General features: G+C 45.3%; 9 protein-coding genes across 9 annotated transcripts; 4 read left to right on the forward strand and 5 right to left on the reverse strand.

The window, feature by feature from the left end:
• Positions 1-64: 64 nt before the first annotated feature.
• PADG_01809 (uncharacterized protein) lies at positions 65-845 on the reverse strand (the record flags this gene model as incomplete). Its single annotated transcript, XM_010759284.1, has 3 exons — positions 65-134; positions 197-236; positions 338-845. 3 exons carry the CDS (start codon positions 843-845, stop codon positions 65-67), a joined length of 618 nt encoding a protein of 205 aa, XP_010757586.1.
• A 2,040-nt stretch (positions 846-2,885) lies between these two features.
• On the forward strand, positions 2,886-5,115 carry PADG_01811 (uncharacterized protein; the record flags this gene model as incomplete). Its single annotated transcript, XM_010759285.1, has 4 exons — positions 2,886-3,062; positions 3,118-3,228; positions 3,298-4,433; positions 4,518-5,115. The coding sequence occupies 4 exons, from the start codon at positions 2,886-2,888 to the stop codon at positions 5,113-5,115; spliced, it is 2,022 nt and encodes a 673-aa protein (XP_010757587.1).
• A 405-nt stretch (positions 5,116-5,520) lies between these two features.
• On the reverse strand, positions 5,521-8,013 carry PADG_01812 (uncharacterized protein; the record flags this gene model as incomplete). The annotated part of the gene is made up of 7 exons (XM_010758780.1): positions 5,521-6,214; positions 6,275-6,387; positions 6,489-6,591; positions 6,660-6,933; positions 6,996-7,095; positions 7,151-7,806; positions 7,947-8,013. 7 exons carry the CDS (start codon positions 8,011-8,013, stop codon positions 5,521-5,523), a joined length of 2,007 nt encoding a protein of 668 aa, XP_010757082.1.
• A 2,334-nt stretch (positions 8,014-10,347) lies between these two features.
• On the forward strand, positions 10,348-12,098 carry PADG_01813 (tRNA (guanine-N2-)-methyltransferase; the record flags this gene model as incomplete). Its single annotated transcript, XM_010759286.1, has 5 exons — positions 10,348-10,461; positions 10,547-11,409; positions 11,550-11,755; positions 11,852-11,976; positions 12,042-12,098. 5 exons carry the CDS (start codon positions 10,348-10,350, stop codon positions 12,096-12,098), a joined length of 1,365 nt encoding a protein of 454 aa, XP_010757588.1.
• A 253-nt stretch (positions 12,099-12,351) lies between these two features.
• PADG_01814 (uncharacterized protein) lies at positions 12,352-13,376 on the reverse strand (the record flags this gene model as incomplete). Its single annotated transcript, XM_010759287.1, has 3 exons — positions 12,352-12,623; positions 12,802-12,913; positions 13,047-13,376. The coding sequence occupies 3 exons, from the start codon at positions 13,374-13,376 to the stop codon at positions 12,352-12,354; spliced, it is 714 nt and encodes a 237-aa protein (XP_010757589.1).
• Positions 13,377-15,015: 1,639 nt separating this feature from the next.
• Positions 15,016-16,785, reverse strand: PADG_01815 (G2/mitotic-specific cyclin-B; the record flags this gene model as incomplete). Its single annotated transcript, XM_010759288.1, has 4 exons — positions 15,016-15,140; positions 15,210-15,348; positions 15,413-16,663; positions 16,777-16,785. 4 exons carry the CDS (start codon positions 16,783-16,785, stop codon positions 15,016-15,018), a joined length of 1,524 nt encoding a protein of 507 aa, XP_010757590.1.
• Positions 16,786-18,336: 1,551 nt separating this feature from the next.
• PADG_01816 (mitochondrial 54S ribosomal protein RML2) lies at positions 18,337-19,643 on the forward strand (the record flags this gene model as incomplete). Its single annotated transcript, XM_010759289.1, has 2 exons — positions 18,337-19,440; positions 19,542-19,643. The coding sequence occupies 2 exons, from the start codon at positions 18,337-18,339 to the stop codon at positions 19,641-19,643; spliced, it is 1,206 nt and encodes a 401-aa protein (XP_010757591.1).
• A 941-nt stretch (positions 19,644-20,584) lies between these two features.
• PADG_01817 (uncharacterized protein) lies at positions 20,585-22,465 on the reverse strand (the record flags this gene model as incomplete). Its single annotated transcript, XM_010758781.1, has 2 exons — positions 20,585-22,295; positions 22,365-22,465. 2 exons carry the CDS (start codon positions 22,463-22,465, stop codon positions 20,585-20,587), a joined length of 1,812 nt encoding a protein of 603 aa, XP_010757083.1.
• Positions 22,466-22,923: 458 nt separating this feature from the next.
• PADG_01818 (uncharacterized protein) lies at positions 22,924-23,826 on the forward strand (the record flags this gene model as incomplete). Its single annotated transcript, XM_010758782.1, has 3 exons — positions 22,924-23,015; positions 23,197-23,305; positions 23,623-23,826. 3 exons carry the CDS (start codon positions 22,924-22,926, stop codon positions 23,824-23,826), a joined length of 405 nt encoding a protein of 134 aa, XP_010757084.1.
• Between the last annotated feature and the right edge of the window lie 1,118 nt (positions 23,827-24,944).

Raw genomic sequence — 24,944 nt, forward strand, 5'->3', positions numbered from 1 at the left:
TTCAAATATCAGTAGCTTGCTCCAAAACTCTTCTCGACCTCTCATTACAGTTGGGAACTGAATATCACTCCCTCCGTGCCAACTGAAGGTCCAGTTTGCGGGATGCCTGCCCATCATATCCCCTATCATCCTCGCTGTTTTACACAAAATGAGAAGGTGATTGTCTCGTCTTTTGTCAGTGGGATCGTTAGCGTACTTTACGAGTGCGCCTGCAAGATTCTCCGCAACTCCGTGATCTATGTTGGATTTACCCCAATAATGTATAAGCGACATATTCAGAGATGCGAGGTATTATTTCGGGGGAAGGCTATGGAAGAAAGAAACAATGTGTTTGTACCGTTCATGTGCTTTTCAATAACATTGCTGATGATGGTACGTGCGATGTATCTAGAAATCGATGCCCCGCTATCGTCCCGCTGAGTGTGATAGAAGTTAATCGAGTGTTGATCGATAAATAATCGGAACGCCGTGACCTCATCCCGGATCGTGCTATCTTCCGGTGGCTGCTCGTCAGGGATAGTCCCCAGGGCTGTGGAGCGACGCTTGTGGGCTTGTGGACCTCGTCGCGACGGCACTTTCGATCCAGCATAAGATTGGGATCTCGAATGGGTTCTGGACTGGGTCCTCGATTGATTCCTCGACTGTGTTCTAGACTGAGTTCTTGAGGGTGCTTTCGAAGCCGCTTGGGATGGGGCTACTGTTCGTCTTCCACCCCCAGTTCCGGAGACAGGTCTTCCTTGGGATCGCGCGCTTTGGGATGGCGGACGAACCGCTGGCCGGGGCTTATCGAATGTTGTATCGAGAGCATCACCATCTTTTTGAATTTTGCTTGAGCCGCATCCCATTCTATAATAACAGGCATTGCTTTTTTTTTTTTAAGTAAAAGTTGAGTGACCTAACAACATAGTTCTCGGTGCAAAATGAATGATGTGGGGGAAAAGATGCATTAGCTATGCACCGAGACTGCCAGCGAAAACAAGGGTCCGTGTCTGTCAATATAAATGCCAAGGTGGCGGTCGATCTGGCGGAACAATTTCATCTTCGAGGCCATAAAATAGTGGACTGATTGCTTTCAGATGGATTTTTTTTCCCCCATCATAATCATCATCATTGCTACGCTGTTGAGGGCCGGGTTGTCACTTAGAAGTTTCAGCGTTCTTCTGGAACTGTCCTTGACACGTTGACCCCTGGAGATGATCACCCATTCATAACTCATTGAGTAATTCATCATACAAACAACATTGAAAGACAATGTGTAATTTCGCTATCTACTCTACATTATGATTTTAGATGACATCAATCATCAGCATTTGAAGATGTCAAGTCATTTAACAAACAACAGTTTTACCCCCCGCCCAGTTGGTAACGTAAGTGCTATGTGTTTACCTGTTGGACAAATGATCATCTAGATATTAGCTTCCGCTTTTCGCAAGGTAAGTGTTGGTCGTCATCGGCATTTTTTTTTCTTTCCGGAAGAATGAGCAAACGTGTGTGTGTTTATACGAGTTGTGGATAGTGGTGACACTTGACACCCATTCCCCCTTCTTGATAGCTACGTGGTACATCAAGCGGTGTAGTGATTGTTGTAGATGTACGTCAGTTGTCAGTTCAGGAGTGGGGCTGCTGCTGTGGGGGATTAGGGCTAAACTACAAAGGGAGAACCCCCTATTAGGTAATCACATCCAGCAACAACTGATTTTTCCGCTTTTAAGTCAACTAACCCCTTGTAAAATTGAAGCCACCACCTCTTGATACATACCACAAGAACGAAAACAGGGCCAAAATATGGATAATCCTGTGGGCTAGATACAAATGCCGCTCTCAAACTTGAAATATGGTAAACCAAATTCTCGATGGTGACATGACCACGTTCCCTCCTGTGAAAGTTGGGATGTTCAAGCATCAATTTGGGTGTGCTAGGCCTAAAAAGCACCAGAATTTCGGTAAATACACCCCAAACCTCAACTGAAAGCTCTACCCAAACATATTGTGGTCGTCGGGTATTGAAGCCTGCCGGGATACCTATGGCCTAGCTAGGTCCCAGTCAGCCCCCCAAGCCAGCCTTAAAACGGATGATCTGGGGCGGTGTTTTGGGTTGGGAATATTAGCGTCCCCGCAGGGTTTGTGGTTTTAGCCCATCGATGACGCAGGGGAGCCCAAAGTGATGATGGAAGCTGGTACAAAATAAATCGTTTCCCAAATCGATTTTGTCCCAGCTTATGGCTTTGCTCTGACGTGGCGTGGAGGCTTGCATCAATGATGACTTTGTGCCACCCTTCGTACTTTGACAAATATGCCAATGTCTGCATGTTCAGCCCAATGGTTCCACAGAGAAGTTGAGAACATGTATGTCAGCCAAGGCGTCTGCTTCGCTGGCTAACTCCCCTCTGACCATTTTCTCGAATCAACAAACTGTGAAAAAAATAATAATAATAAAAATAATAAAAATAAATCGAACTAATATCATACCCTGGATGAGTTTGCGTCGCTTACCACTCCGATCAAGCAATTTCTCACTTCCGCGAGCCTTGCCCATCACCTTTGCTTTAATTGGCCTACCATTGAGTTTTGAATTGATGCCTTGCATTCTGCAGCGGGGAAGCGTTTGAGTAATGTCTTTTTTTTTTTTTTTTTTTTTTTTTTTTTTTTTTTCAGACTGAGAAGTCTTATCTTGCTTCTCAGCATTTCGCTGATAGAAGACCAGATACATTCAAGCAATACTAAGTATCGGCCAGTTTCCTCTAGGTATTTTGTTACCGGACCTCGTTGAAGCTGTTTTCAGCAACAGGATCAAAACTTTTTCCATATGGTGATGTATGGGAGTATTATCGGGAAGCACCTGGTGACTGTGTAGCCTCCCTGTTTGCGGCGGAGAAACAATAAATATGGAAAAGTCCAACGCAGCTCTGGAGGACATTGACTCGCCCTTATGGGACTTTTCATATATTTGGTCATTTAAAGGGTTTGACATCGAAATGGCTTCAGATACTATGGACACGGATCAGTCAATCCGCGTTAAAAAGACCGAAGTTCTTGTTCCCGCACACACAGGGAACAACTCCGTAAGCTATTCTTGGAATGTTTTATATCTGGATTCTTAGCTAATCAGGGTAATAGAGATTCTGCGTTGAGCCCGATTCTTGTCAAGAGTCTCTCTTAACCAGCCTCTGGTCAGCACCAATATTCAGTGGCCCGGGATGCTGCGTCCAGGAAAAGCCCGCATTTAATGTGAGATTTTCTGAATTTTTCATGAATATCAGAGAGAAGGAAGAAAGCGTTAATAGTGCCGTGTCTCAGGAGTCGCTCGGTTTGTTGTTGCCCTCCAGGGAAGAGCACGAAGACAAGGACTACACCCAGACGACTAACACTAATTTCTCCGCCAAATGTGCCGATAGCACTGGAGGCGTGTGTGCAGCCCTACAAGATGAGAAAGAGTCTATCAACGGTTCTAGAGAGATGTTCGGGACACGCGATTGGAATTCAATAACGTCCAGATGCTCTTACGATGGAGATACACGTTGTCTTAATGACTCAAGTAGCGGTTTACCATCTCGAAAGCCTTCAATTTCAACAACATCACGGCATGTACACCGAGAGCGTCCAGTCATGTCTGGTCTTGCATCCAAAATTAAAGGATGGATGACATCGCGAAGGGATACTGCCGTTGATAGCTTAAATCGAAGAGCTTCTGATCAAAACTTCCCACAAAGGAGGACACTTGGTGGTTGGACGTTCAGGGCAAAACAATATCTGAAAAGCCCAGTACCCAAAACACCAATAAAACTGCAAGCACAGGCTAGTTTTGAGACAGATCTTGAACCTCCGGTTTCGGACCCCCCAACATCCACAGTTCAGACTTCTGATCTCCATGAGGCATTTTCGCTGCAGCATTCTGATTCCGGTGCGAGTTCAATCACCTCCAGTGTCGTCGCCAAAACACCAGCAAGGTCTCAATGCATCCCACGAAGCTCTCATAAAACCGAATATGGACGACCGCACCTGAACCTGGATGTCCCAATAACGGAAGAAAGGGGCCCACTCCCTTTCCAGTGCACTTTCTGTTTATTGCAATGCGAGAACAAAGAGAACTGGATCGACCACGAGCGAAATGTTCATATGTGGCGGCCAAGGTCTTCACATCAACCCATCCTGGCTGCAGATTATAGCGGAGCATCCCGGGAATGGCTGGAAGCCAAGCGTGATTGGTTTTGGAACTGCGGATTCTGCGGCATCCTTCTCCAATCATGGGATGAGCGTCAAACCCACTTCATAGAGCACTTTGAGGATAAGAAGACGATGGCATCTTGGAACCCACTTCAAACGCCGTACCCTTTGGATAAATTCTTGCTAACTCCGGTCATTGGCTTTCCGCAATGGAGTCCCGCTCCATTGCTGTCAAACCAACAAGCTCGGATACGAGATTTTGTGAATTTGTACGTGATGCTGTTCCTTTTTGTCTCTCTTTGCACAACATAAATATTTGCTAGCAGGTAGATACTAATTGCATCTTTAAAAAGTGCTTTCGACCCACGACTCCCATGGTGCAAGGCTTGTAAGATACCGCTCACGAACTGCAACACCTATGAGGAACACATAAAACAATGGCATTCTCCCCCGATAGCCTGGCGATGTCTGAATCTCGAACACGCTGAGAGACCTGGCCTATTTTTCGAGACTGTCGACGAAAGCCGTATAGACACCACATCTATACAAGAACATCCTTTAGTCCCCGAAACCTTCAGTGGAACAACTGTGAACGGTTCCAGCGATGGCGACGCCACTTGTTCTTCCCATCATTCCGGCTGTTCGAAGTCTGCGTTTATTACTATGGAAGACGAGTTCCCTGCCGTTAGGTCCTACGAATATTGCCTTCTTTGTGAGAATATCTTCCATTCAAACTCAACGGATCTAGAGGAGGAGCACAAGCGACACTTGCGGGAAACGCACAACTTGGACGAAACGAAACGAGGTCCCAAATTCTTCAATGAAGGGCAATTTTTGCTCCATTTAGCTAATGGCCATTGCGTCACCCTAGCCCATTTGGCTACTTTGGCGGAACATAGCAGCCAGAAAAATCGTGCACTGGCAAATTGGACGCCGACGGATTTCATCTGAAGAAACTATGCAATCGCAGCTGACCGAGATGCCTTGCACCAACTTTGTATTCATTAAAATGATTCCGTTGTATTTGTATACAAAAATTATCTTTCGTTCGTTCCTCTTTGGCCTTCGAGCCTTGCTCTCTGTGAGAACTATTACCCTTTCCCAATTTTTATTATTAATTCTTTTTCATCTGACATTTAGATACATTAGTTAAAAAACGTAAAGAAAAAAAAAAAAAAAAAAAAAAAAAAACTCTAACATATTTATCATGAAGTTCGCTGGTATTACAGCTTCCTTAATACAACTCCTTTCCGGACACCGTGACATGCACGAGATATGTACGTATGTAGTCCGTATGGACCAGTTAAGTCAACAACAGCATATAGAAGCAATCCTTAGTCGTAAACAGCGAACGGATCATTTATCCCTAGTCCCTCCTGCATGTCCACAGTTTGACCAATCCACGGGCCACGAAGCCTGGGTATCCAGGCTACTAGCCTCATCAATGCTTGTATACTGCCAATTCACTGGGACCTCGTCACTCTCTCCAATCACCATATCCTCAAACCAAACTTCAAACTTCAAGTGCGACGACCCTATGACCAAGCGCACCTCGTACTGAATTTTTAAAAACTCCGGATTTCGCTTGGAACCCCACCATTTCTGTACTTTCACAGGCTTTGGGTGTTGCCTGAGCAGTTCGCGGCTCACTCTTGAGTCGATTTCGCAGATGATGCGAGCATCACCCTCGTTGCTGGTCTGCGGAAGGCGGGTTGCAGGGGACTGGGACATGGTTATCAAATCTTTCCAGGATATCTCAGAACTGTTGTTATGAAAGACGCGGTTGAACTTCCGGCTTATGTATTGACGCTGGTGGATAAGCTGGTCCCGTTTGATAAGCCATTCGATCTGGTTCACGGCATATCTTTTCCGATCATAGGGGCTGATTTTTATGCCTTCGCTTTGGCGTGGAGAACGTTTGTTTTGACTGAGTCTGTTGTTGAAAACTATGCCGTACGAGTGACAACTCCTGCGACTAGATATGATGGAGTGTCCGTATCGCAGGCGGTGAATTCGGTCAATTACCAGACCTCTACAGACTGCTAATTGACTGTAGGATCGGTCAGCACATCGTATGTTACATGGGCAATGCGGGATCAGCAGTCCTCACGGGTCTTCCGATATTAAAATCCGTTTAGCTGCCTTCCCATAACCGTATTCCCTTTTGAAGCAATCCTGAACATAGGGAGAGGATCCGAGGCCCCCGGAAAGGACAAAATGGGTCTGTAGGCTGTTGGTCAAAAAAAAAAAGAAAAAGAAAAAGAAAAAGAAAGAAAGAGAAAAAAAAATGGCACTCGAACGAGGAGAACAGAAAGTAAACATACCACTTGTTCAGACGGGGAGAGTTCTCGAATACGTCGAAGCTGCTCGTCAATCATCGAAAAAATGCGACAGATTTGCTCGTCGAACAACTTTCGGATATCATCCCTTGTGTGTTTGTTGGCTAAAATCAAATCCAGTCAAGAGGTCAAAGAACCGCAAATTTTTGGACTTACCCTGTTAGGATTATTCTTCCATTTTCGAACCCTTCTTCGGGATTGTGATAAGCCCTTGGAAGGCCTGGTACGTAAGGGGCGATTTTACTCAAAACAGATTCTATCTGGTAACCAAAATTTTCCTTGATGGTCTGAAAGCTGCCTTTGGTCAAATCTCGCGCTGCATACTTCAAAGACCAACTAACGTTTTCGCTGTTGTAATCGATACATTTTAAACGGGTTTCAATTAGCCTTTGGAAGGCTTGGTCGATCCGGACGGAACCAATTGGCCTTCCTACACATGTGCAGATGTGAGCAGTGCGGAGACAAATGGGTGGGGAGAGAAACCGTAGTTACCATTGACGAAGTCAAGTTGTTCCAACTCAAGCACCTCCTCAGTATGACCTTCGCGAATTTCAAATTTTTGGGTGGAGAGGACTTTGAGAACGGATACGTCCTGGGTGTCTGTAGTTAGCGGACCAATTTCAGCTGGGACACGAGAGAGCGCTCACAGTTGTCCCTCCTCCAGCATCGCAAATGAGAATGACATCGCCCTTTCGAATGCGCTCCTCATTTCCAATCGCCAGTTCCCTTCTTCCCTTCGGACTTTGGATCGAACGTTGACTTTTGAAATATTTCGCTGAATAGACAGCGGCGGCGGCTGCTTCAGATAATTTAATCTCCACCGAGTGAGCAGCGCATCCACCAAACCCTGCCCTTGTCACAGTTCTGCTGAATGTCTCAACCACCTTCGAATTTTGCCAAGTTGTAGGGAAACTGAAGAGGTATTCCACGGGGTGTAACTTCCAGTCGCCCATCACATCATTTGCGAACACCTCTGCGTTTCTTATATATCTAATGATGTATTGTCGTAGAGCCGTCAGAAAGTCGACAAACCACATTTGGACGTCTTCATTCGTCCAGAAGACTTCGGAGCTGTTCTCAAGCCCATCGGTGTGAAAGTCAGGATCCAGATACAATTTGAAGCAGTCTATCACATCCATTCCACGATGCAGTTCCTCTGGCTCATCAAATCCCCATGACACAGGTTTCTTGCACCCTGCTCGATACCAGAGTTTGGTAGGCACCTTTTTGGCGACCTCCTTGTTTCCCGGCCACCGATCCACGTCAAGCGGAGTGTCCATGTCTCTGGTCGAGAAAGCGACTCCTAATAAGTGATAGCCAGGTACTTTTAGTTTCAGTTACATCGTGAGGAAACGACATTGCATGCGTTTGTTATCGGGTGTCGCCCAGAGACGTATACACAGCGCGCACAGAGAGCAGAGAAGATGCTGCTAAAGAGCATACCTGTGTGGGTCAAGCCAACGTCAATACCGACGTAGATTGTTTCCAGTGACATATTGCGCAACGCCATAATGGAATATACAACAAGCCAAAGGCAGAAAACAGTCAAAATGAAACGATTAAGGAGCGAATTGGTCTGAAGATAAATTGCTTCAGAAGATAGTTCAAGCCCAGCTTGCTTAGTATATTACAATCAGCCATAAGGCTTCCTGTTAAATTCCTCTCCGGCAGCTATTATATCAGTGGATTCTGTCTGCTATCCCATTGAAAAAATAAACAAAAATTAAAAAAAATCTGCAGCAGAGCCCCCTGACGTCAACAGCGAGGGGGGGGGGGGGGGGGGGGGGGACGGGAGACACCTTTTCACATTTCAACATCGATTTAACAAATACAACAGTCTGGATCGCTGTCATTCATACTCTTTGTTAGGGACCAATTGGATAAATCATGGCTGCTTCATGGCTGCTTCCTAGCATATCCGAGAGAGAGCCAAATCATCGAATTCAGTCACCCCGAGAAGTCTCACGGTCATGTGGTGGAATCATCCTGTTGGCAGTGCGTTCTGTAGTTATCTATTCGGACAAAACATCGCATTTGGAATTGGGCTATGATCTCCAGAGAATAGCACGATACGATCTGCAGCGGAGATATCCATCTCATAACCCTCGGCAGAATTAGTAAACAGACCGTCATATGCTGGGCGTAGCGTTGGGCAGAATGCCCTGCTGTCCTGGACGTGGCATCAAGTGAACAAACTAGTTAGCCAACCAATGCGGCATGTCCTCACGACGATTCTGGGTGCCCTAGTTGCATCTTCTTCCGGGATTGCCTTGGGACATAGGTAATCTAATATATGCTTTAGTTTTGGCTCTTGTGCAATAAGAGTACATGTCATTCATACCCAGGTAGAAGATTTAGCGGGCCTCAGGGACTCCCGAGGCCATAGGTCGAGGTGATGGTAACTAAATATCTAGTTGCACGCGAAGCCGACTCTCGCTAACGTAACTGCTAACACCGAGCGGATCACCAAGTTGAAGTCATGCAACCAATTTATTTATCTACCTGCTTTGACACGTCAGAAATGCACCAGATTCACAATAAAAATGAAAATAAATCTCACTAGAATTAGGGGGAATGGATTGAAATCGTAATGACAGTCCTAAAAAGTAAACAAATCATCCTTATTCATGAATAGTTGTCAAAGAGGATGTTTCAGCTCGCAATGCTAAATATAAGTCTATAAAACGCCACAAAACCGATAATTTTGATTTTTCTGTTCCGAAATTCGGAAGAATCGGATGCAAAATATGTCTCGGAATTGGTTTTTAAATATAAATTAGCCGGCATGGGTCGGAAAGGAATATAAGTCCACGGTTACAAAAAGCCGGGTGAAATCCGCATAGAGATCAGAACGATCAACCAGCCTAACTGGACTTTTCATCCTTTTTGACCAGAAAAATTCAACTGAGACTAATTGAGAAATGCCCTGATCACGGTGTGTTTCACGAAACTATGCCATGGTAGTGGATCCAGTGAGAATTTCTGGCACGCAAGCTAACAGACAGAAAAGGACATGATGCCTTGCTTCAACAAGCATTTGAGGAAAACACTTCTACGAGTCAAACATTCGGCGACTCATAGTTAATTAGTCACTGGCTGGTTTTCTTGCTTGCGCCCTACTGGATCGGCTCTTCGAGTCCTTTCTGTACAGCTTCTTGGAGAGGCCGTAATGCCTTCTCATTCTTAAACCGTTCTCAATTATCTCGTGCAGCTTTGGTCGAAGCGCTGAGCAGCTGGACAGTCTTTCATCGTACAATCAGGACGAACAAATGTTCGTGTTTGATACTTGTGTGAACTCGACAAGCTTAATTTGACTCTCTTGGTGGTCAAATAGTAACTTAACCAGCAGATAACTCGTCTATTGAAGAACATATCCAAGTCTTAGTTCTGTGAGAGCATGGCAACGCATTTATAGAGGTAAATATGATCTTTTGAATCCCACATCACTGCTGTTCGGTTTTTCTAAACTGCTAGGCATTGTTAAATATATTAGGCAGCCCGCAGCAGGAAAACTCCATTGTTGTTCCAAGGATTTACAGCCGTTAAGAGTTGGGCCGTTGGTTATCTGATGGTCACGTGTCTGGCTAGGCCGGAAGGAAGCCTTGGCGGTTGAGCGCAGGAAAAACTCCTACATTATGTAATGAGTTAGCTAACTAGCTTCTGACTTTCGGCGCCAGTCAAAACGCTCCAAAACTTTTTAACAGAACTCCTTTTTCTATCATAATCCTGGGAAAGGGGGAGCATCTCACCTGCGTTTGGAGGGTAGACAGATTTCGTGCTGCACAAATCTAAGGCCATGTGCACGATGAAATAGTTTTTCAAGTTCAGTGACCTTAGAGCTTAAATGGAGTTCTTGATTCGTTTCGCGCAAGTCCACGAGTCGTTTCGAAAGCCCGAAATTGAGGCTCTTGCAACTCTTGTGGGGACTAATGTTGAGTTCTTAGAATACACAGAAAATGTCTGTTGCCTATAACCGTTTCCGTAGGGGAAAGCCAAGATTCCCGAACTATCTGTATAGCTTGAGTACTAATTTTTTGGTCCAGACACCGTTTGCCCTCATCAAACTCCAAGATGAGGCCACTGCAAGAGCAGTCATATCTCGAAGCATCCTTGCAAAGGGTATTTATGAAGTCTGGGGACAGGGTCAGACTTATGCAGAACTACACGCGAATATCCGTAAACGGACTGCATCGAGATGGAACGACTTTAAAAACATATCATTCAAATTTTCCATAGATACCTATGCGGGGAAACGCTCAGCAGAGGAGAAACTTCAATTAATCCAGTCTTTCGCATACATGGGTTTTCAAGGTACAATCACAATGACCGATCCTGATGAGAAGTTTTGCGTATTTGAAGAATATCCGCGGCGCCCAGTTAAGCCAGGTGAAATGCGACCTGCTCCAAATTTGCTCTACTTCGGTAGATGGATTGCGTGTGGGAGCAGAGATGTCATAGATAAGTACGACTTGAAGAAACGAAATTATATTAGCACCACCTCAATGGATGCCGAGTTGACCCTGGTTACGGCGAACATGGCTCTGGCGGCGCCAGGCAAGGTTTTTTTTGATCCATTTGTGGGAACTGGAAGCTTTTGTGTGGCTATGGCACATTTTGGAACATACACACTGGGCGCTGATATTGATGGACGCAGCTTCAGTGGTAAAGATAAGCAGAAAGGCAAATCGATAGGCCTCGTCTCGAACCTTGAGCAATACAGTATCCAGCAATATTTCTTGGATGTTTTCATCTCAGACCTGACGAACACCCCCATTAGGGCAACGCAGTTTCTTGATGGCATTATTTGTGACCCACCGTATGGTGTTCGAGAAGGATTAAAAGTGTTAGGAAGCAAGGACGGTAAAAAGCGGGAACCGTTTCTTTTAAACGGTGTCCCAAGTTATTCGTAAGTGCACTTTTTCCCCCTTCATTGTTCCGCCCCATATCTGTTTGATATCATCCGTCATGGACGCAAAAAGAAAGGGGAAAAAAAAAAGTCTTGGTTCCAAATGTTAATTTTTCTCCGTTTTTCTCTCTGATAACCAGTTTGGACGGATACATTGCCCCCAAAAAGCCGTACAGCTTCGATGCAATGCTAGACGATATTCTTGAGTTTGCTTCTATCGCCCTCGTCCAAGATGGGAGAATATCGCTCTGGATGCCCACAGCCAATGAAGATGATGTCGAGCTTCAAATCCCAAGTAATCCGCATCTTGAACTTCTGAGCGTCTGTGTGCAGCCTTTTGGTCGTTGTGAGTTCTTCCAATTTTGCGCATTCTCCTATGTTTTTATTCCATGTCTTGGGATTAATTACTGCCTCCAGAGTTTCTATCTAATTCTCTTTAAAGGGTCTCGTCGCCTTCTCACATACCGTCGGCTTCCAGATGGAGAAGTCTCGCACTTCAAACCTCGGCGACAGAGGGAAGGGATAAATGGTGTGAATGCAGACGATTTAAATGCCTTTCGGAGAAAGGTATGGAGTATATAACTTTTGATTTGCATGCGGGTTTCTCTGTCGAATTAACATCTATCAAATAGTACTTTACAAAATCCAAATCGGAACCCAGAGATAGCCCTGACGATAGGGCACCCTGAGATACGTGGGACCATGGTTTCAGTCGTCTCTCTCTTGTTTATTATCCATCTACCACAGAGGGGTACCAAACGCATCCATGACCGATTACCTTCATCGACAACTTTTCTCAACGCAAAATGTCATATGCTTTTTTTTTTTGGGGGGGGGGGGGGGAGGGGGAATACTCAGTCAAATGAAATCAAAAATAAACCAGTCTGCTTCTAACCTCAGCACGAAACACTAACAGAAAATACTTATCCCGGCGTCAAAATATCACAACTTCTCCATCCCCCTCCCTATCCACTGCTCCAAATATCCGTCAAGGTCCAAGTCAACACCCTCCTCTTCCTTAACTCGGATCACCTCTTTCGCCAATTCCGCCCTCAATAGAGCTACCATTTCCTGCGCTTCGTCGTCGTCCAGTTCGTCTCTCTGCCCACGCCCAAACATCCTCCAGCCCCCCTTGGCGGGAGTTCTCGCATCCAAAGGCGGCCTTGGGATAATATGGAAGTGGACGTGGGGCACTGTTTGTGACGCTCTCGCTCCTGTTTTGTATGGAAATCGAGAGAAACGGGTGAGAAGTGTGAGAAGCAAAATTGCGTTATGCCAGATTCAAAAGAAAAATGAAAACATATAACGTTAAATACGGGTGCATGCGTGATCAGGCATATTAAGTTCGATAATATCCGATGAATATATAACTTATAAGGGTTGGGAACACACCGTTATTTTGCACAACATTCCAATGAGCTTGTTCTTCACCACGAGCATCTAACTCGGTTCCCAACACCGTCCTAACCACCACCCGAGAGAGAATCGTTAACCATTTGCCTAGCTGCATAGATAGCATTGTATTAGCATATACAGTTACAGTGGTTGATATTTGATGTTTTGAAGAAGAAAAAAAACAGAAAGAAAAGAAAAGAAAGAAAAAACAACAGCAAGAAAGAAAGCCAAAAGTTTCTAACCTCGCTCCCCGCCTCAACCCCTACATCCCCCAACTTCTCGTAATGCCCTCTGGAAACCACAAGCACATGGCCCCGTGTCAGCGGCATGATGTCCAGAACTGCCAGGACATGTTTTGTCGACAGGATCAGGTGCGTCTGTGGCTCCGGTGGACCTGAATCGGGTGTCGTGGTTGTCTGGAGGTTGGTTGGCAGGTCCAAACGGGAGGGTGGGAAAGGGGGGTGAGCGGCTGCTACGGCACAGAAGGGACAGGATGGGGAATGGGGGAGATGCGGGTTGGGGAAGGGTTTGGCACGCCTGCGATCTGCTGGCTGCCATAAACCTGATGTCATTTTGGGAGAGTGATATTGCCCCGGGGAAGGGGGGGGGGGGGGGGGGGGGGGTTTTGGGGGGGTAAAAAATGCGGTAAAATTATTCTTGGCGGTGATTTGTTTGATCAGGGACAAAAGAGGTTGTTTTAAATAACTACGTGTTGGTAAAAATGGGTTTGAAACGGGTTGGTTTGGACGTTGATTTAGGTTGTTGAAAATATCCGGATAAAGCAAAATATTGTACATCTGAATAACAAATCATCGGGGAAAATGATTATGTCGGAATGTTTATCAAAAACCGAAAAGAAAGCAAGTTTCAAAAGATATCCGATACATTTGGAAGCCAAAACGGAGGACAGTTTACCCCAATCTAACTAAGCCCGTGCAATTAGGAATAACTCGTTAATTATCCTTTTTTTTTTCTGCGCACAACGAGTTCAACCACGTTCGGTCTGAGCGGACTTGAGTCTGTCGCAAGAACCGAGGCACAATCATGTCAGCTAGACCGGAAATACACTAGCGTACACTCTAAATTATCTACATCAGCTTCAAAAATGCTCATCGCCGTTAACAAAAGCATCCGCATGGCAGTCCGTTAAAAGTACGTCAGTTGGAACCGAGAAACGGGAAATAAAATAAAAATAAAATAAAATAATAAAATAAAATAAATAAATAAAAATAAATAGAGCACGCGACAAAAAGCTTTAATGCCGGTGTTAGACTCAGAAACAACATGCAAGTGGTATCTAAGGTTCATGAATCTTGCCCCTTACTGTCTCACTTCAAAGTCCTCGCAGAAGCCCGCCCAACCTTCAAACACCCGATGTCAGATGCAACCCACACTGCAAGAGACATTCAGACGTATGGACTTCTAAAAAGCTATCGAGAGGAGACGAGAAAATCCATGTTCCCATCTTAGACACCAGTGCTTTATTTCAGAGTAATAGTAAAGCCGAGAACAAAAAAGATGGGCGTATAGCACAGCACCAATAGACATAAATAAAGCATGTAATTTATGTTTCTCAATCTCCGAATCTTCGTCCAGAGGCAAGAACAGCAACGCAAGCAGAGGAAAAGAAGAGGTCATCAGAGGAACTACAGCTCTTTTTTGAATGGAGGAGGAAGAAATCAAAAAACAAAACAAAACAAAACAAAACAAGGCGAAAAACAAATAGAGAGAATAATAAGTAGAAAACGGCACAAAGATGTTTTCCAACCCTTGACGCACTTTTAACACCGCTGGCAGGTTCCAAAAACCAAAAAAAAAGGGAAGGTAGAAAAGAATAAGGGCGCCTGACTCGTGGAAAGACAAATAAAAAGACGGCGTAGAATGGACGACTATGCAATAATCAACAAGGCAGAAGCTACGAACCAGACAAGGGGCAAGAATCTGAAGGAGGGTTGTGGATGAGGGAAGATAATCACAGAATACCTAATGATGCCATCATAACAAATGCAACCTCACGTATACTCCGTCATGAACTCAAAAAAAGACCAAAACCCAAAAAAAGGAAATAATGAGGAACAGAAGAGCGGGCCAGGCGTGTCCTTGGTAGGCAGGAGACAACCCCCCAGCCAAATACATACAGGATAAGACACGAATAAATGTATATATCACAATCATAGCATAGAAGTGTAGGGACCACTAAATATGTATCAACTATTGACCACTCTTGGTTTTGCTGTCACTTTTGGCGCAGTTATTGCTTTCTGTCGAGTAAGCACTATCACTATCGAGGTAGAGAGAATGGTATTTCTTGGCCCACTGGCGGGTGACAATTGAAGCTGATTATCACAAGGAGTAAGAAAAACAGGCTCGTTATAAACAGCAATGATATAATAAGGGAAGCAAACCTTTCATAAATTTTTTGCTGGCGTATTTTTTGAAGAATGCCTCGTGGGCGACAGGACGGTGGAGATAGTCAATCAGTAATCGGAAAACAGGGAGAATTTCCTCTTGGGTATAACCGGCATAATGTGCAAGGGTCGCGTCCTAATACGCCACTTAGTAGGTGATAAATCTGAAAGCATCTAAATCACATGAAGGGACAACTCACCCAACGACCAGAATTGAGGATTAAACGGGCGAGGTACATGGCGGCAGCGGCAACATGGCTTTGTCGGTAAGCCATAAACCTATGATCAAGCAAGCTGACTTCAGTCAAGTACTTTCCGAGAGTTCGTGTCTGGATGTCATAGTTGTCTGCCTTGGATATTCTGCGCAGGAAGTTCATGGGATTTGGATAGCTGATATCATAGTTAAGTGTAGCAAGGACGTGTCGTTCCGCGTCGAGAATCTCTTTGTCCGAGAAGGTTTCATCGGCGACATGGCTGAAGTTTGCAACGTGAGGGGACAAGACTTCTTCGTACTTGGCCGCGATGAACATGGCTGTGACTCCAACTAGTTGCAGCCTATCGAGCGCGACAACCTCAGCGGACAAAAAGCGATCGATGATGTTAACTGCCAAGAAGAGGGTTTCCGGGAGGAGACGAAAACGGGTGTGGACTTCAATAAGCCAGTCAACTAGGATACCACGCATTTTCCACTCGAGTTCTTCTTGATGGTCGATATAGTCCGGGTTGGGCATAGTTCGAGGCTCAATCTCTTTTAGATAGTCGAAGATTTCAACAACGTATTCGGCGGCCATTAGAGGATCGTAGAGATCCTCAGTATCGAGATCCAATACCTCTTCTTCCTCCGCAGTATCATCTTTGATCTCCTCGATCTCCTTCAATACGGCCTGTTTCTCGACGACAGTCTTTTCAACTTCAGGCTGTTTCCCAAGTTCAACCTTCTTTCGAGGTGGTTCCTCAACCGTACTGGCACTATCTGTTCGAACAGTTCTATGGCCCGTTGGGCGCTTTGTTTTTGCTCCCCCCAAGACACCAGAACCGCTGCTACCTAGACGTTTCAACTCGGTTGTTTCTCGTTCTTTGTTAGTATCTTTGGTACTAAGAGCTGGCCGTGACGTATTTGCTCGACTAAGCTTCTGAACTCCTGCGCTGTGGGTAGACGCCTTTGAAGTTAGACCAACGCGTGAAGCTGCCGGCTTCTTTCCCTCTTTGGCATCTACATTGTCATTCTTCGTCATGTTGCTGACATCTCCAAGGGCGGGGCGTCTTCGTTGAGTGGCAGCATTGGCGACACTGGTGGCAGATTTCTTCGATTGTAATGGTTTCTTGATCGCTTCGGCTGTGGCTTGGGCTTCTGGCGCGGCAAGGGCGGCAGCTTTTGCCCGTGTGAGACGTATCGTAGCCGCATTTTCATCGTTTTCGTTGGTGACAGCACGTTGGCGAAGAGACCGTGGCTGGAAAGGGGTTAGCGAGGATGCCACACCAACAGTTATCAGGAAGGAAGTGCAAGAAAGCCATTGGGCGCATGATAGATGAGTTAAGAACACCAGAAGATCAAGAGACTTACAGGGGGCATCTTGAAAGACGTGAAGAGTTGTTATGAACGCGTCGAACGGAATTGAACAACGTTCTCGTTGCTCCCAACCAATACTGACGTGCAGCGGTCGCAAATGTCTACTCTTTCTGCGTCACGGTAGGATATTAGTTGATGAAAACTCGAATGACACGTATGAGCGGTTGTGTCGTATCAATTGTTTTACAAATTTCATGGAAGAATGCAGTGTTGGTGAGGGCGGATGAAGCTTTGTTGTGGTTGTTGTTGAGGTCAAAACCGGAGCAACTAACCACGCCAGCCAAATGCAGCAAGCAAAACTTTTAACAGTGATATCCTCGAAATGAGGACTCCGAGCAACAGAGGAGGGAAGGGAATTGAGTGAGGACGAGGGAAATGGCGGTATGGGAGGGTTTCTCACCTGGTGTGTCTTCTAAATTTGAAAGGGAAATCAGGAGACAGCCTTGGAGTAACCTGGCACGTCAATATGTTTGCCCGTCTTCTAGCGCGGCCAATTGGTGCCAAGAGATAAATGAAGAACCCCCCCGCGAGAAATCACACGATAACTCAGACTGGGCTGCAGGAGCTGAGAGAGTAGAATAGAAGAGTAGGATGCGCGATATATAAGTACAGGGTAAGATGGAGGGTGGGGATATGAGAGGAATAAGAGGGAATGCCTCTTGCAGGAAGAGACGGGGTGGTTGGGCGTTGTTGAAGAGAAGAAGAGAAGATGAAGTTGAGATGAAAGACGGGTTTAAGAAGCGAAATGGTAAGAACAATTAATTCGACCCGGACTTGTTGTGGTGTGTCCGTGTACCGCAAGAGTACCTAATCGGTACGCCTACCTGCTGCGGCCAGACAGGTACTGTTGTGTACTCACGCACACAACCACGCCAGACCGCGCTGATTCCGTCCAGGCCGCGTTGGAGCCGCAATTCGACTGCGGTAACAGCCCGTCACACCGTTACAAGACGCACGGGCCAAAGAGTAAACAAAGGCCGTTGGCCAGGAAACAGTCATCATATTTCCGTTGGCAATTAGAATTTCTTCCGTTGCAGGCATGTATTGTCGGTATTGATACGGGCACAAGACAAACACAGCGCGCAGACAGTAATTTACGGCGTTCTGTACCGTAAATTGGCTACGCCAGCCGGAATAGTTAGAACGATATATTTAGTTTGCTAACCAGTTAACGCTAGCTAACTAACTAGTTATAGTTAGTTGGTTAGACAGGGTTGCGCGTGGAAAGTTGCCTACACAGAACTTTGGAAAGGCTGAAAATAAATATCATGTGACCAGAATATCATGTGACCACGTCGTCCGGCGAACTTTGTGTGACATATGTGCACAGCGGGGAGAGCGTGGAGTGCAACGGCAGCAACTATTATTTGCACGTATCAATCGCGGCCCTACAGTATCAATTGATATCAATTGCCGCAAGATAGGGTTCTGGGTCTGCTGGGATACCGTATATATTGAGGTCTGCTCTCCGCCCTTGTTTCACTTCACCTTCTAATTCTTTAACCAGTCTCATCCTGCAGGCACCTGGTTTGGGCAGCTCTCTTCCCGCCCATCATGCTCCAAACACGCCTCTCATTGAGGAGCCTACAGACCTCCTGTAGATGTCTTTCGTCGATTACAGCCCGCGCATACTCCAGCATCGTTGACCAGAAGCCTGAAGAACCTCCCCAACAGGAGAAAGTGACACCCAACTTCGCTTTTGCTCCTCCACCCGTTCGAGATAAAGAAAGCCTAGGTCTGCGGACCTACACCCCTCGCACCCCCGGTGTGCGACATTTACGACGGCCGATAAACGATCATTTGTGGAAAGGAAGACCCTACCAGAAGCTGACGTTCCCTAAAAGGGGCCATGGCAAAGGTGGTCGAAATAATACCGGCAGAGTGACAGTACGACACAGGGGCGGAGGTCATAAACGGAGAATACGTACCATCGATTTTGAAAGGAAGGAACCAGGACCCCATACCGTTGAGAGAATCGAGCATGATCCCAATCGAAATGCACATATTGCTCTTGTCAGGTCCAACAATACCGGCAAAATGAGCTACATTATCGCTGCAGAGGGCATGAGGGCCGGTGATGTCGTGGAGAGTTACAGAGCTGGTATCCCCAACGAGCTATGGAAGAATATGGGCGGTACAGTCGATCCTGGCATGCTGGCTGCCAGAACCGCATGGCGGGGCAACTGTCTCCCCCTCCACATGATCCCCGTTGGCTCATTGATTTACAATGTCGGCTTAAAGCCGGACAAGGGCGGCCAGCTGTGTCGGGCTGCGGGTACCTTTGCAACCGTCACTCTAAAAGCCACTGAGGGGCTGTCAGAGCAGTTAGAGCAGGCGGAAGCTCTGTCACTAGAACAGACCGGGAAATCCCTTACAATGCAGGCGAAACGTAAGCTCCAGCAGCTGGCGGACCATGTCACTATTCGCCTGGCAAGTGGCGAAGTTAGACTTATCCACAAGGACTGCTGCGCAACTATTGGTGTTGCGAGCAATGCCTATTTCAAATATGGACAGCTTGGGAAAGCTGGGCGAAGCAGGTGGTTGAATATTCGTCCCACTGTTCGTGGTCTTGCTATGAACGCAAAGGACCATCCGCATGGTGGTGGGCGAGGAAAGTCGAAGGGAAATGTCGATCCAAAAAGTCCTTGGGGCAAACCGGTACGTCCCCATATCCCATTCTGTGTGACTTCTAAGAGCAAAGCTTTCCTCCACCATTTTCCCCTTTACTCTGTTTGCTAACCTCGTTTGGTGAAATACAGGCCAAATCTGGCTATAAAACTCGACCGAAGAACCGTATTAACAAGGCTGTCGTTATTCCACGCGTACGGAACCAAGGCAAACGTCGCAGAGGTTACAACTAATGACCTCATTTGTCTGGCCTTCCTTGTTTTTTTATAATAAATATTTTCCCCGCCCCCCTTTTAAATTTGCTTGTACTCATATGACCGTTTCTCGAAGAATAAAGCATTTATTTACTGTTTGGTTTGATGACTCTCTATTGTGCTAAAAGGCAGTAGGGCAAGTTTTATGCCTGCTCTGCACTTATATTCCTGACCTGGGTTCCTGCGAATGCTTGGTTTCAAGCATCTCATCCACTTCACAAAAAAGGGGAAGAGGCTGTTGGCCAGCCTGCTTCCAATGGTATTTTTCTTGCACCCAAGGCATGTTCGCCTTATTATTATAGAAACCTTACTGGATATAGGCGCACGAGTTCCTATAGGTGGCTTCGACTTACATCCTCTTCAAAATTCTGTACAACATTTTTCGCTGATACATATCCTCTATTTTTCCATCTTCAACTAGATCTAGCGTCTGCGCATCTTTATCTCTTCCCGTTTTCCACTCTCGGCTCTGATGGGGTGCAGTCCACTAGTTCCGTATTTCGATTTAACAATGAAGAAAATATTCACCAATTCAAGTAGCTCATGAGAAATATAGAAGAAATTCAGAATCATTCTCTCACAGTTGGTTAAAACCATCAATCATGGTATTCATGTATACATGAATAAGATGCATTTGAAAAGAGCCAAGTCATCTTATAGATGATATCAATCAACAGCATAATATGATTCAAGAACAAAAGAGATGCGGGACAGTGTACGGAGCAAAGGAGACGAAGTATGACGGAATGGATCAGGTGAAGTGGGTATCATATAGAGAGAAAGTCAGGGAATGAGCGGATACACGGAAATAACAAAACACCACAATGCCGCACGATACAAAAATATGGGGACAGCGGGGCCCAGATGACATGATGGCAAGCAGTTGCTATCATATAAACTTCTCACGATCGACCCCACCTTTACTCATCTTCCATCGCCATCAAAGCCGGCGCATAGGCCTTCTTCCTGCACCAGCGCACCAGCTTTCTCATGCATTCGATATTAACAGCATGTGCACTCGCCAGATGGAGGATAAACTGACTTTTACTTAGACAGCGATCCCAGCCTATACAGTCCCCAAACCCATGGACATCCCAGAGGTGGTACATGCGCGTTTCCCACCTGTCGACGTGGTCGGGTCTCTCAAGCATGTCGTCGCATGCCTTGCACCAGTCAATCGTCATTTCTCCACTCTCATCCTCATCATCTTCCCCAAAGAATACTGCTAGATTTGTAAAGCCCGAGATTCGGGGACATGTGTAGATGTCCCTTATCCTATGCCAGAGGTCAAAATGCTGTAGACTGGGATGAACCACCCGGCAAGACTTGCAAGTATGTTCTGTAGTTTGTTGCTGATGCGATGTGCCGATCTGGTTGATACAATCTTGCAGGGTGGGGCGCTGCAATGCCAGAAGTGACGACAAGTCCCAGTGCGGCCGGCCATTAACAGGTTCTGCTGACCCCTTTCTCCATGGAAATGGCGATTTGATGGGATCCCACATTCGCATGGTTTGGCCGGCGCTAAAATGACGAGCAAGATGAGTCTGCCGATCTTCCCAGGAGCAAAGAATCTGGGAGCAGAAGCCGCAGTTCCAGAACATGCTTACTTGTTGCCGCTCCCTGCGACTTCTGGAATAGACGTTGGGTTCATGACTTCGTTCTCTCTGCTCGCTGGGGGGAGGGGAATCAGATAATCCTGGTTTCTGCTTGTGGAGAAAGCGGTAGCTCTTTTTCCCTTTGCTTGAACCGGAGCCCAAGGAGCCAGCGTCGTCCCACCGTGCTATACTGTGTTCGTAGGGTTGGTTGAAGCTTTCAAAATCCTCTAGGTGAAATACTTGCTCATGGGTGAGCCAACCTGTCTTGTCTTCACATTGGAATAGGCAGAAAGTGCACTGAAACCGTTCTAATGTCGTAAGGGGGGTTGTCGACACTTTGAGAGGCAAACGAGGCTTGGCGTACGAAAAACCCGCGTTGGATAAAATCGACCTTTGCGGATTGGAAGTATAACGCCTTGTCTCCCTTGTAACTATTGTCGATCTTAGCGACGGACTTTGATCGCGGGTTTGCCTTCCTGGATGTGAAGGTTTTAGGGAACTTTTCCGACTGCTGATATTTGTATCTGAATCCGGAATATGACGGCTGTCTTTATAGTTCGATTCTTCCTTCTTCCTTCGTGGAAGGTGGAGGAGGACTTGTTTGATAGATGCTGACCACGATGGTATTAAACCTCTTTTAAGATTTTCCTTTGTGGTGTTTGATGGGCACCGGGTTAGAGGGAGTAGGTTATTAGAATTTTCTGGGGGATTTTCCGGATACGATGGGCGTAGATGATCCCTCAGTTTTCTAAGTGCTCGGGAAGCGGAACGATGTGGCAGTAATTCCGGACGGTGAGAGTTTTCAGGCTTAGAAGAAGAAAGGGGAGGATATGCGTTAATTGAGATGTCTAGAGAGACGCTGGGAGTGTGGTGAGACACACGAGGGGCATATGCTTCCACCGGCCTTTGAAAAGGTGGTTGCATCAATTTGCAACTATTTGTATTAAGATTTTTTAAGGTTGAAAGAGGTCTAGAGGCGTTGCTGCAAGCATTCTGTAGGGCATGATTTGAAATATGGAGATCACACTGGGTTGTGCTATGCAACAGTCAGGTAAACGAAAGAGAAGATTAAGTGAAATTCTCCCCTTTTGTCATAAGAACTCACTTCGCCTCCGTCTTCGGGAGAGACCATGTTAAACCCTCGTCAACTGCACCTAATCTGGTCTCTTCGCCCACTATATACGGACTGGAACATGAATGATCCATGTACCCGCCGCCGATGGGGGTTGAGCACAGAGGGCGAGAAATACTACCACAGAATCAAACTACAAATACATCGCTGAATTAGACGGATATAAAAATGGAACTCGGGACATGAAGGCATCTCCCTTCTTCGACAAGGAAAGGGTTGGCTCACTTAACTGTGATTCTGCTCAAGTTGACTTTTTGTGTCTGGTATCAGGCTGCAGCCTTCGGACGATTCCTGGGAACCTTGAAATGTAATTCAGCCGTACACCAGGAACGTTTTCGAATTAAAGTTAACATCATTTGCCTTTTTATCAAGCCATTAACAAAATTTCCTTATATGGAGCACAAAAACCCAAAGAGGACGAACTTTCTCTGGCCAACCGTAGGTTATTTGAGAGTTTTCTTCTAGAGTTGAGTGCAAAGAGTCAAATGGGAACGTCTTCTTAGAATACACCCTGTCTGTCGAAGCAAGCACCATGTCCTCATCTTGTAGAGAAGCGTGGTGCCTCTTAGAGGTTGAGACCCACGGAACTGACGCCGGATCAAGACGTGGGGTTTCCCCATCACAGTTTGTGACTGCATGCTTTAACGCGTATGGGGTGCTGGCTAATGCCAGAGGTTAATTGTGATAAGGTAAAATCATTCCTAAAAGCTTGATGTGTAACAAGCGTAAAACGAGAAAAAAAAGAAAAGGTTTTTCTAAAAAATAAAAATAAAAAATAAAAAATAAAAAATAAAAAATGAGATAGGAACATGGAGCGAAATGAAAGTAAAGAAATGCTTTTTGCTGTGCCAGATGTCGGTGAATTCGCTGCATCGCAAGCTCGTTCTAGTGGTTTGAGCAGGGGATTCGCCCCGGTCCTTTAACGAATCTCAGCGGACTTGGTCGGCCACAAGAATGCTTCTCTTGCAAGTAGGACACGTCGGAGTGAGCTGTACGGCAAATAGATTTGCTCGCAGCTCGTCGCCGGTATTGCACTTCGTGTTGAAGCGCTATTGGTGATTTAACTAATAGGTCCTGCATTGGTTTGCAGACGACCGTGAGCCTGTATTTCAAGCAGCCACGTAGTGTGTCTGTCTTGAATCACTTTGTGCTATTGTTCTGGTTTCCCTATGGATGTAGTTGAGTGTTCCCCATTCATGTCTTACTCTTCCTTTCTTTTTATGTTTTCTAGAGTTTTCCACTTCCCACCCCGACGACGACATCCAAGGGCGATGACTCGGGTGCCTATTTAGAGCCTCCAGCAGCGGCTTCACCGCTAATCGTTGCGCAGGAAATCGGCAGCGCTCAGGTTTATGCATTGGAGTCCCTGATATTTGCGAGCCGGTCGTGTCTTCACCTTCAGTCATCCTTGGATGTTTGTTGCAACGGCTTCTAAACGCATGATTGAAGGCTGCCAGAAATGTTTAGATCATGGTCAGTTCACTAAGTTAACGTATTTTCGCAGAGTCTAGTTGCGAACCAATTCAAATAAAACAGCTTGAACCTACAACATTTAAATGTTCAGCAATCACGGATACAAGTCAACTTTTTTCTGACTCCAAGCCATTGAAAATCAGGGCTTAAGTCAGTGAGAGGCTACCCGGCTATAATATTTCTTTTCAAGTTTATATAATTATACTATTTGTCATTTAGAGCCTGTGTTCAACATTTAGATAGGATTTTGCACCTCTGTGTTGATGTTTAGAACTTCATCAAGCAAGTCGGTTATTAATAGAGTTTCTCAATCAAGCAGAACACTTAACGGAGTAATATTGAATTTATCAATCTATATATACTTTAACATGTCAAAATGTAAATAAATTCATAATGATAATAAACTTTAAATAAACTTTACGGAAATAAAGAATAGATAAGCTTAACTACTTTTTTTCAAAAATAAAGCAATTATCCTCTTATAAATATAAAGCTGTATAATATTTCATTCTTTATCTTTATTTATTCAATTAGTTAACTACTCTTTATTTAAATTATGTAGTATTATATTAATTAACTAACTAAAGTTAGAAAGAAAATACTTGGTTTAATAAATTCTAAGTCTAATTAAGAATAACGTAATCCACGCCCATGCGATTTTCAAGGGCCATTGAAAACTGAGATTGCTAACATTCTTAGTTATTGCATTTTAAAATCGCTGATTAGGCAGCTTGCAGATTGAAAAGGACATCTAGTTCTAACGTGACCTAATTGGTTTGCAGTCACTGCAGTCCGCTTCCGCGGTGGCTCATCAGCTTCCTGTTCAAAGAAAATATATCAGTAACAACTTCGGCTTCTGCTTAAATTTTTGAGACTTTTTTAGTTAGAGTTGAATTAATCTAGTTAGTGAAGCAAATATAAATTTTATTTATCAGCAGCTTTCTTCACTTCTTTCTTGATAGAAGCTTTCTCTCTTTGTGAGTTCTACACTTGCTAAATGATTGATGAATTTCATGAGTCTTTTGATAACTAACAAAGATTTTGACAGAAAGGCTGAGCACACCGTTCAAACCCCTTTAC

This window comes from Paracoccidioides brasiliensis, assembly GCF_000150735.1.
Source record: "Paracoccidioides brasiliensis Pb18 unplaced genomic scaffold supercont2.2, whole genome shotgun sequence".
Taxonomy (NCBI): Eukaryota; Fungi; Ascomycota; class Eurotiomycetes; order Onygenales; family Ajellomycetaceae; genus Paracoccidioides; species Paracoccidioides brasiliensis.